General features: G+C 39.0%; 1 protein-coding gene across 1 annotated transcript; it reads right to left on the bottom strand.

Moving 5' to 3' along the window:
* Positions 1-1,040: 1,040 nt before the first annotated feature.
* On the bottom strand, positions 1,041-8,257 carry FGF20 (fibroblast growth factor 20). The gene is made up of 3 exons (XM_042982632.1): positions 7,972-8,257; positions 2,422-2,525; positions 1,041-1,286 (listed from the first exon to the last, which is right to left on the bottom strand). The coding sequence occupies exons 1-3, from the start codon at positions 8,255-8,257 to the stop codon at positions 1,041-1,043; spliced, it is 636 nt and encodes a 211-aa protein (XP_042838566.1).
* Positions 8,258-12,123: the final 3,866 nt, after the last annotated feature.

Below are 12,123 nucleotides of genomic sequence, written 5' to 3'. Positions count from 1 at the left end.
AAAATAAGTGAGCATAAGTTGCCTATAATATTTGATACTTTTCAACATTAGAAGTTCTCTAAATATCAAAGTTTTTCCCAGGGAACTTAGAATCTTGTCATTTAACAAATAGGTTGTATTAGTAGAATAACTTTAATCTAAAAAGCAATGAGAACAAAACACAAAATAAAAAGTGTTTAATTCCCTTTTGAATGTGTGTTGAATTCAATACAATTTGATAAAGCATTTTTCTAAGGCAAAGGAACCATTGTTACACTCAGAAGGTAATTGACTGCAAAAAATATATATAGTCTATGCTCTATGTTATTCTTAAAAAGAAATTCAAGATTTTATTCTATGTTTACTATGTTGCAAAAATGATGTCTTCTTTACAGCTCTGGACATCATGACAATGGCACGATAAAGGAATTTTTGTTGTTGTTTTTTCCTTTGCATTATCTTCATATACCAGTAAAAAATAAACTCTTCAATAAATAAATATATATAATAAATATTTGCAAAGTGAAAATGTATAAATAGGTCCATCCTTAAAAAAAAATGTTCCATCTTGGCATGCATGTTCCGTAGTCCACGTTTCATCCGGGTTTTTTACATGTAACTCCATAACCTGCAAAATCTTACAAGGTCCTCAGAATTTATGTACCAATAATTTTGGCCAACTGCGTTGATTTATTTCTTCAACATGAAGTGTCTATTTTATAATGTAACTTTTAAAGTAAACATAATCCAGAGAGGTGAGGTACCAGCAGCAAACTAGGTGGGGTTCCCATTATCCACAGTTTAACAGATTTTCAGCTTCAATTTTCCAGTAAGGACTGACCCAGTGTACCTAAGGGAACTTAATCCACGTATAAAGAGAGGTCTTGATCTGCTTCAAGTCAAAATGTGGGGGTTATTTTTTGTCCTTTCTCAATATCCTTTCCAAAGTCAGTCTCTCGCCAGAAAACATTCTGAGGGTCTTCCTGGGTTATTTCACGGTGCGAACTGTAACAAGAAGGAATGGTCATAGTTTGGTTCTTCGGTAAAGACACTGTCACGCTTCAACTGTACATCAGTATGTCCTTGTACAATTCAGGCACTCTTTCCGGATCCACTGGTCTGGGCAGGAAGTGTGTAAATTTCTGATGTCTTTTGGACCTGGCACCGTCTCTCGCGGTTCCGTCTTTGTTAAGCGCTACAAAGTACCTGCGGCCAGTGTCTCCGTGTTTATATATGTTGGATGAGTAGGTATTATACCAGTTCTCTTCAAATTGCTCCCTAAAGATGCATTCAGAAGTCAATTTCTCCTATAAGAGAGAAAGTAACTACCATTAAAAAAACACCTTTGAGAGAATTTCTTTAGCAAAGTCTCATCGCTCTATTTTCACTGCTTTGCCTCTAACAACATCCTTGTCGAAGAAGAAAAATGGAGGAGCTGGTTTTGCTTTAATTTTGTTTTAGTTCTTATGTTGTCTGGAATTCTTTCTCCCAGTCTGCTAAGCCTCCCAGAAGCCTAGTTCAAAGAACTTTCAGTTAAATATCAATTCTCAATTTTATTTCCAGACACTCAATAAATATCCAGAACTTTCCCATGCTCCATTATATCTCCCTCCTACCACCATCCCCACCAAACAGGCCTGTAGCTTATCTTGCTCTGTTGTTAGATGCCAAAGTTCTACATAGCAAGTTTCCACTATCATTCTGAAACCTTTCAAGATCTTGTTAACATCCAAAGTCCTAATTCAAAAGCATCATTCCAAATCATGGATCTTCCCTTTATGTATTTACTAATTGTTTGATGATACATTCTCCATCATTAACTTTGATCTAGATGTTACTATTAGGTAAATGTAGTAAATTTCCAGTGATTTCTTGCCTTTTCAAAACAGACCACATGTTATCCTAAGGGAGAGACCACAGTCGCTTTTTGAATCGTGGCTCTTGTAATTATCAAGACTGCAGACGTGGTCAAGTATGGCTGCCATTTTCTGTTGTTGCTTACATTATCCTAAGACTTCATTCACTCATTTCCTATATGTGAAGGTCAGCAAGATATATATTTAGCTATGGAAGATGATCATGGGTGGAGAAAATTTACATTAAATGAAATATAAAGGTGAAAAGAATTTAACATGGCCAGAAGAAAATGACATTTTTCTCTGTCTCTAGCAGGAATAATCAAAATACAGAGGGAAGTAGAAAGACCCAGGATAATGGGCAGAAAGAACTAGCAAACTGAAAGCAATAATTGTTTGGGGTTTAAAAACTGAAATTGAGTTAGATACTACTGTCCCGACACATGGAAATTAACCAGGATGCAGATGTTTAATTTCTACAAGTGTATATTTTATATATTTCTTCTGACATGCATTGTTGGCAGGTATTTTACTGAACAAAAATGAATAGCCTTAAGAATTATAATAATGTTTTTAAAATACGTACTGAGCCATAGAGTTCTCCTTTGTCATTCATTCCAAGGTAAAGACCACTGTCCACACCTCTAATACTGACCAGTCCCACCGCCACACTGATGAATTCCAGGATACCTGAATTTATAAACAAAATAATGACTTGTATTTATTAATGAACATAGACTACTGAAAAGAGTAGATTGGTATTGCTAAATATAGTAATGTAGGTGAAAGTCTGAAAAGTGCTATATAACTGTCTTATTATGATGATCCTCCCATTTTACAGGTGGAAAAAAAAGCTAAAAAGGAAAAATTGTCCATCAGGGTATAATGTTAAAGGTATAAAACCTTAAACCAGATTGACCTTCAGAGCTTACTGTAAAATTTACAGTAACAAAATTTTACAGTAACTTACTGGCTAGTCTGAATACGCAAGTCGTAAATCTTCTTTGATGTTTCAGTTTCCTCATATACAAAATGGATGAAATGCATCTTTCCAGGAGAGTCATATGGACCAACACATTTAGGCATTTAACAAGTGGAAACTATTATTATCATAAATTAGTACATAATAGAGGTATTCTTAGTCCTTTGTGATTCCATTAGTCAATTATAACCATGTTCTATTAATTGTTTTGTTTTGGTTTTGCTAACCATGACTCAAGTCAATCTTTTTCTAATGGCAGCAACCAGTATACCTTGTATGTGTATATTAGTGTTTTATAGTTTATAAAGGACTTCTACTCATATTTTCTCCCTGGTCTTCAAAAAAAAAAAAAAAAACAATTCACTAAGCTAGGTATGTAAGATAATATTATCCCCATTTTTACATATAAAGAAACTGAGGCACAAAAAAGGTTTATTGACTTGCCCTAGAATATGACATTTGGAATTAGTAGAAGTAAACACATGAACTCACATCGTTCTGAGCCCTAATCCAATGTTTCTACTCCAGGATGATACAGTGATTTCAAAACTTTATAGATTACGTAGTGTGCTGTCTCCTATTACATGGTTCTTAAAAACAAAATTGATAGTTCAAAGAAGTAAAGGGACTTTATAATTCATTAAACGTGATAGCCAAATACCAAGATTTTAGCATGCAAGTAGATTTTTTGCTATTTTTGCTAACTTTCTAAAATTATTTTTCTTTATCAATAGATAAACTAGGATCAAAAACTCTCCACTTAATACACTGATATGCCATAGAAAAAAAATTAATGCTTCCCTATGCATTGCTCCTTTTCTCTGTAGACACTAACCTTTGGACTAATTCCTTTGTCTTGTTCTTTTGACTCTTTGCTGAAAGGATATACAGACATACTTTCTATGCTTGGAACTGCCTTCCGAGATAGCTTTCTACCCCTGCTCCTTTACCCCCTCTGCAGCTCTACAAACAGCATAAGTGTGCACTAGTTAGCCCGATTCTTGCTCTTGTGTCATATCTTGATTTATTGAACAAGTTCCTGTTTGGACACTTGATGTTCCCAAGGCCAAGGGAAAGTACAAAATCTGGCTATTTGGTTATACAGAGGGTTCTATGCTGTTCAGAGCCGAATTCATTCTTTGGCAGAAACATAGATTCTTAAGCTCTAAACACAGATTCCTAAGAGCTCAAAGGAGCTCTCTCAAACTAGTGGTAGATCACGGAGAACACTAGAGCTATCAAGGATCCTACAGCAACCATGCACTACTAAATACACGACTAAGTGACTGAGCCACCCAGGCGCCCCGTTGAGTGATTTCTATTAGAAAAAAAACACAAACCCAAAACATGATCAGTAGAAGATATATTAACAGCATTTCATCCAGGATAAACTTACAAATGTATAATTACTTGAAATTGTATTGAATTTTAAATTCAAGTGGAAAAGCGTACTATGCCTCACATGTAACTTAATTCTCTTTAAGTATCTCATTTACATTAAGATGCTCTTGTCTTTCAGAGAACAGGAACTGATTAAACGATTAGGATGTATAATAGAACCAGTTTTCAAGTACAATAAAATATAAGTTTCATTTCCATATAAACCAATTATATAACAGGTCTTATAAAGTATCCATTTTTTTCTTGCAAAACCAAATGGTAAACCACCTCGACTCCATTTCTCATTTTAAGATAATGCTATCTTGTCCAAAACAATGTAGTTGTAGAAAGACAAGAAATCACATATCTCTTTAGAACAATGGCATTCAGTGGTTTCAAGTTGATTAAACAACATCTAAAACTTCATCCATAACCAGGCATTAATAATTTTGCAATGGTTCACAGAGATTTATGGGAACAAGGTTATGTGGTTGTTGTGCTCCTCTTATAGATTTTAGCCACACTTTTAAATTCTGATCCTTTTTCTCCTTGAGGAAATAGTATACCACACAGTAATTTGTAATCACTTGATTCTTAAATGAGATGTGACAAGTCTTTCTTATTTATAAAATGAGGTGGCAACTAAGCTAATTCCTTAACAAAGAGTAGACATGAAAAACCTTCCTTAAGAGGTAATCACAGATTTTAGATAGATTTTCTAATGCCCAGTGTCCCATAAAAAGACTTGGAGGTACTTTGTCTTTCTGGTATCATTTTCAAAGCCAGCCTTTTAAAAAATCATAATAAACAGGTGAGTCAACCCACAATGCAACCACATCAGACAGATCTATGGAGAATAGGGGAGAATAAAGGAAAAGCCTTTAAAGGAATATGTTTGATCTCAGGTTAAACTTTTTTTTTTTAAGCAATGATTTCATGTTTACATATTAGGTAAAATCTTCCTACTGTACTACTGTGCAGAAAAACTCTATTATAAATATAGAGAGAACTCAGATAGGAAATTATATTAACCTCACTGAGACCTTTTTGCTTAGCTTCTATTGATGTGGTTTTGAAATTTTAAATACAGGATTCTGAGTTTTTCATTTAATCATTCACGGGCAAATTAGTATAAACTATCAAACATGTTATTTAGCATCACCAATAGCCATTCTCAAGCTGCTTCAAAATTCTCACTTTGATGACACATTAATGAGTTTAAAAGAAAAATAGCAAAATAATTTCATAATTAATCATTGAAGCACTAGTAAAAGAAGGCAAATACAGAGAGAAGCATATGATGTTATACAGGCTAAACATAAACTTTCTTCTCACCTACACTCCCCCTTGCAGTAAATTATGATGTGTTAGTGATTCAAGGCCACTAGGATGCACTGTAATGAATGGTAGAGGCTATTCACACCTCCTTTAGGCTATGAAAACTAATCTGCGTTCTTTTCCCTTTGTGTAACAGTAAATATTTTGTTCCGATACGTAGCCTCCCACCATAAAGTGACTTGAACTATTACAAAATCGGTCCAAGTCCTATTTTTGCAATTACTAAATGCTTATGCAAAAATTTAGTAAAAGAAAAATGTTCTAGCAAGATAGGAATTCTGGTATACAATATCCTTTTCTTAAGGAAGAGATTTAAACACCAGTTTGATGAATGTCATCAAGCCTAGAAATATTTATAATCTCTTCCCATAGAATTGTATATCTTCCTGTAGTCTTACTAAGAGTCACAAAATGAAAAAAGCAACTGGTGTCTTTGGAGGCCACGGTTGAATCTCAAGTGTCTTAGTGGGAGAGAGCCAAAGCATAAGAGACTCTTAAAAACTGAGAACAAACTGAGGGTTGATGGGGGGTGGGAGGGAGGGGAGGGTGGGTGATGGGTATTCAGGAGGGCACCTTTTGGGATGAGCACTGGGTGTTGTATGGAAACCAATTTGACAATAAATTTCAAAAAAAAAAAAAAGAATCTCAAGTGTCTTAAAAGCTGAATTTCCAAGGCTATACTGTGTATCACAAGGGGATACTGTGTATCACAAGGGGTAGGGGTTAAGTCTAAACCTAACTTCTAGCTCCTCTACTCTTAGTCCTTACCACCCTTGTGTCCCTTTCTAAATCTTTCTAGTAGCCAGAAAATCTTTCTGTAATAAAAGGAGTGCCATAATTCTTGAAGAAAACTGAGCCACCTGATGTCAGCAGAGTTCTTTAGAATCAGAATCTCAGCCTCCTCCATTTAGAAACCACTTTCTAAAAGTGACCCCAAGGTTGGCCAGTAGGTCATGACACTCTTGACTCATAGTCAATGGGAATTTGGAAGAGATCAGTGGAAGCTGCAAACATATGGGTTTTAAAAAGTTAATTTTCTAAGCCTTTAAGTGCTACCAAATGACCACCACATGCTCATTTCTACATCTAGAGTTACAAATGCCCCTGAAACTGAGATTTACACTTCTCCAAAGTTTTAATGAGTACTGCAAGTCAAAAAAGGGATAAGAGTATAAGAACAAGGGGAAGAGGACAAGAGATGGCCATTCAGAAATGAGATTCTCAAAGAGCCCTCAGTGCGCTAAGGAAGAGAAAGGAAGACAGATGTTGGGCCCTTTCACATTGCTGCTGACAAGTAAACCCTATCTGTTAAAACTACAATAAATCTCTCCAGTGATGTCCCAAGTTTGATGACCAAGAATCCTTTGAGAATGCTACCGGGTTAACTCTAATATAATGAAAACCCCCGCAAGGGGGGGAAGATCCTGAGATGTTAGAACCTAGAAGCACCTTAAAAGTCATCACCTAATTTAAGCCCATCATTGTACAGAAAAAAAGAAAATTAAGGCTCGGGCTGTTGAAGGCACTTGATAGCTCTACAGCTAGTTAGGGGGTAATTAACAATAGAGACCATAGGATTTCCCAATCTGGTGTCATAGGGATCCTTCGCCTGTTTATTTTAACCCTTTCTGTTCCCAGGCACTGCCGGAGGTATTCTGAAACACGTCCCTGTGTGTTCCCACCCATATCCTCTTTCGCGTCCCCATTTCCTCTTCCACACAGTCAATACGAAGATCTTTGCTTTCGGGTTTCAGAATTTCTAGAGGAGCTTGGCTGAGCGACTGGGCATGCTCAGTAGCCGGATAGGCTCCCCCCACGCCCCCCCCCGCCCCGCCCAAACAGTACTTGGGTTTTCTCGCCCAAACAGAACTTTCAAGAGCTCAAAGAATTGCAGGCAGGTGAGCCTTACAGCAGGGACGCTCACTGGAAGTGAATCTGTCACCTACCTCTTCGGGTGAACAGTTACGGTAAATGCTCCCACCCCGCACAGGAGCGACCCCCTGAGCAGTAGCCATGAAGTCACTGTCCACCCCGTAACCGCGGGGGCATGTTTAAAGAAGCAGATGGCTTCGGATGTTAATTTTTGTTAAGTAAATGGTGCTGGAGGCAATGTGAGAAGAAGCAGGAGAAACCAAAACAGATTTAAAAAACAAAACTAAAAACTGCCTGCGAGGTGAGACGTGCGAGGGAGACGTGATTCCGAGTCCTGGCCTCGCCCCAGGCAGCAGAAAAGGGCAGGGCCGCAAGGTGCGGGCGGAGCACCCACCCCTTCCCCTCCCGCCCCCGGCGTCTGGAGCTGCAGCCCTGCGGGAGAAAAGTCCTCCCTGTCCCCGCGCTGGCCCGCCCTTCAGCCCCAGCCCGCACCTCGCACCGGATAGGGTCCGCGCGCTCCCTCCGCACGGGCTGGCTCGGGGGTGCTGGGGTGCCGGTACGTACCGAAGAGGCTGTGGTCCTGCCGGGTGCCCTGCACGCTGCCGTCGGGCAAGATCTGCAGGTGGAAGCCCGTGCGGCAGTAGAGCTGCCGGCGGCGCAGGATGCCGTGCAGGTGCGCCAGCTCCGCGGCCCCGGGCCCGCCGCGGGCGCCCCTCTCCGCCGCGCCGCGGCGCTCGCCCAGCAGAGGCGGCCGCTCCCCTGCTGGAGGCAGCAGGAAGTGCGAGCCCACCTGCTGGCCCAAGCCCTCCAGGCCGCCGAGGAAGCCCCCGACTTCGGCTAAGGGAGCCATGGAGGGGCCCGAGGGAGAGGCGGACGATCCGGAAGACAAAAGACCCCCCAGTAAAAAAATGTAGCGGGGATGGGGGAGTGACTGGAGGAAAAATATAGCAAAACAAGCGCAAAAAGGCCCGGTTACTCCTGTGAGGTCGCTGACTGGACTTTGCACTGAGATAGCAGGGGAGTTTTCACTGTCTTGGAGCGATCTTCTCTCCTTGGGCGGGTGGGAGCCGGCTGCTGGCTTTGCAGAAACATCTATAGCTGCCGCTGCCAATACCGGGCTGGGCCTGGGGCTGGGACCGGGGGCTGAGGCTCCAACTCCGCCAACTGATCAGATCAGAGTCCTGTGTACATACACACCGAGTATATATGCGGGTCCTCTTGACATATGCTAATCAAGTCCTTTCATGCGCGCTGGGGAGGTGCTGTTTGAAATCTTAAACCGGCCTCCTCTCGACACGTTTTTGCTCTTCGGAAGTGACCAAAAGGGGCCCTTGACGGTCCTCTATCCATGCTGTCGCAAAAACCATTCCCACACTGGGCCAAAGCTAGCCAGCAACTTTCGGGAGGCGCAACTAAGGCCCCTCTTTGGGGTTGTCTTTGGAACAACCGTGATGCCGTTCAGCTACTGCTGTGCAACCGCCTTTGATGTGAACTCCTTTGCAGTGATAGATGGCTGCTAAAAAGGAGCCCAGCTTGGCAGGTATATAGAAGAAGGGGAAGGGGGAGGGAGGTTGAGGAGGCAGGAGGAGGGGGTGGAGGAGGGGATGGGTAGGAGGAGGAAAAAGGGGAGAAGAGGAGGAGAATTGGACTCCTTGGGAGCTGCTGGGAGCCTGCAGTGGACAGGTGCAAAGAAAAGTAAGAGACAGAGAAGGAAAAAGGGCGTTACCTGAGGCTTAGGCCTGCCCAGACACACATGAAAGGAAAATCAAAGCTTTGACAGTTTAACTCACTAATTTTAAAACACTAATAAAATGTACAAGCATTACTTTTTTCTTTTATCATTTAGATGGGGGATTTTCTTTACATAATCAAGGTTAGGTTAGGAACACATACACCCCCCCCCCTTCCCAGGTTCGCTTTAATGTTTATCTTTTCTCAGATAGCACATGATCTAACCGAGATTGCCTTATATCTACATGGAAGTTTTAAATTGTGTGCTAAGGTCATGGGCTTTTCATCAACACAATAAAATAACATAGTATAAACAGGAATGTACGGATTAAGGGTAAACCCAAATACGTTGAAAAAAGATGGTTTACATTCTTATATTTGCCACAAATAGAAAATGAGTGGTGCCATAAATGATGAGTGCCCTTTGGGGCCCTTATCCAATCTAAGAGCATTTCCCTGTTCTTTTTAGTTGCATTTTCTTTAAGGTTAGATTTTGTTGTTGTTGTTGTTGTTCATATTTTAATTATAAAAATGAGTCGATAGTGTTGATTCCCGACGTGTTTTTGAGACAGGAGAAGTTACTGGTAAAAACGTAAGAGTGCCTGTGTGTATTTGTAAACTAAAAAGTCATTGAAGTGAAGGAGATGAATACTTATCCATGTAAACCTTAAAACTTTGGTTTTGTACCACTAGTGAAATTCAAGATCTTCCCATTAAAATTTTTCAGTGGCGAAAGAGTTGAGAATCATTTGGCAGATTTATGTTCCCCCTAAGCAAAAAGTTTTAGGGAATCACTAAAGATTCATTTTTCAGTCTTATTTCATGGTCTGTTCAGCAAAAGCCTGAACCTGGGAGCACAAATGGATGTGACTGCTTTATTTTATCTGCTCGGCAGGGTTTTTTGCTAATTAACTGGCAGGTGCTTTAAAGTAGGTAAAGTTACACCTTTTCATCACTGCAGCCCTAAGTACTTACCCTTGTGCAACCAAGTTATAAAAGAATCCTTAAAGCAAGTGATTTACTGTTGATAGATATGAAATAAAACAAAAACACTAGCTAAAAACAATAAACAGAAAAATCACTCTAGAAATGTATATTCTAAGTCTGTTTTAAAGGTTGTACCAGGTAAATGTATTATTTCACCTTTCAAATAACAGCGGTCTGTCTTGTAGTAGGACCCCCAAATCCACCATAAGCAAGATTTCAAAGCACATCTGTGTAAACATTATCACATCAGTGTAAAACATCAACCAATGAGCTTTTACTTTGAACCAAATCTTCTTAATTGCAGTGTTAAATCAAAGAAAGTTAGATCAAAGTTGTGTGAATCTCATAGCGGGATAACTAAAGTAGCCAGCGCATACATTGATTACTTTTAAAGAGGAGGTACTTAAAGGTTTTAAAACTAAGATCAGGTGCCTTTTAATGAGGTTTATTTCAAGGTCTAAGTTCTGTACAACATCCAATACTGTTAATTATTCCGCAACGGATATCTAGCATCGTCACCTGCTCCTTGAGGTACCTGTTCAGTCTCTGAACTATTTCCCCACATGGACACTTTAAGCCCTGCTGGATGATCCATAGCCCTTAGACTGGTTAAGTCTCTTGTATTACTTCTAGATATTAATATCAGGAAATTTTACACATGGTCACCAAAAGCCCCAATACTCTAATAATAGAGTTACCTTCTCTTTGTACAACTTGAGCATTTTCAAGTGCGTTACCTTAACTGATCACCACAATAACCCTATGAGATCAACACATCCCACTTTATAAAGAAAAATAAAAATGTCCTGGATTCTAGCTCTGGATTTAGTCCAGAGTCCTACATCTCAGGGTAATTTCTTTAAACTCTCTAAATGCCCCTGTTTCAGCTTTGTAAAGGAAGTACAATGTAACTCCTGCCTCATTCACTATGCCTAGGGTTGCTATGGGAATGTGGTTTTAAAACTACAGTTTTCTGTGCATCTAAGATGCTAGACTTTTCAGTTGTTGGGAAAATGTTTGCTTCATAATATAGCAAATGTGATTTGTTTGAAATACATAATAAATCTTTTTTCCCCCAAACCAAACCTTTAATGTGTAAGTTTTGAATGGTGCTTAATGCCATTTTATAAAGGGCCAGAATAGAAACAAAAAGATAAGGATTTCTTTTGTTTGTACTAGTCATGTGACAGGAAAAGATAACACTAAAGTTTTTTTTTTTTTGCACATGCTGTGATGATATCATGGGAAGTTAAATAATTTTGAAGAGTGTTTTACAAGAGTGCATTATTCAACTTTTAAGTATACACTGCAATCTAATCAACTTCACCTATACTTCCTAGAGACCACACTTGCCTTGCTGTTATACAAATATGTGGTACAATTTCTACTTCCACAAAATGCAGTTACAGTTTTCCAGGCCATATAATTCCTATATAGCTTTTCAGCAAGCATATTGTCATGAATCTTTGTTTTTAACACACGAAAAAGAAGTCAATGGCTTTTGATACTTCTGCATGTGTTTAACTTGAGAGAAAGAAAAAAAAAAACGGATTTAAAAGTCTTGACTTATACCCTCAATAAAATAAAAGTACGTTTGCCTAACATTATTTATTACTTGTAATTACAAAATATTGGCAACAGCATAAATTTCCATACACAGGACACTAAATGAATAAATTATGGTACATTCATACAATGGAGCATTGTACAGCTGGGAAAAGAATGAGAAAGATGATATTATTAATGAAAAGAGCAAAGCTTTTGCACACTTAAAATATAGTGTAAGAAACATGTATATGCCTTTCTTTTTTTTTTTTGTCAAAGTTAAACATAGGATAGACAAACCAGAAACTAATGAAATTGGTTACCTTGTTCATTCATTATCTGGGATGGATGTGAATGGATTAGAAGACATGAGGGAGTGACACGTCTTTGAGAGCAACTTTTCATAGAGCTTTGACTTTTGCAGAAATATGTTTTCAATTTTTTTTAGGTGAA

The sequence above is a fragment of the Panthera tigris genome, chromosome B1, assembly GCF_018350195.1.
Source record: "Panthera tigris isolate Pti1 chromosome B1, P.tigris_Pti1_mat1.1, whole genome shotgun sequence".
Classification (NCBI taxonomy): Eukaryota; Metazoa; Chordata; class Mammalia; order Carnivora; family Felidae; genus Panthera; species Panthera tigris.
This window is presented reverse-complemented; position numbering and strand designations above follow the sequence as displayed.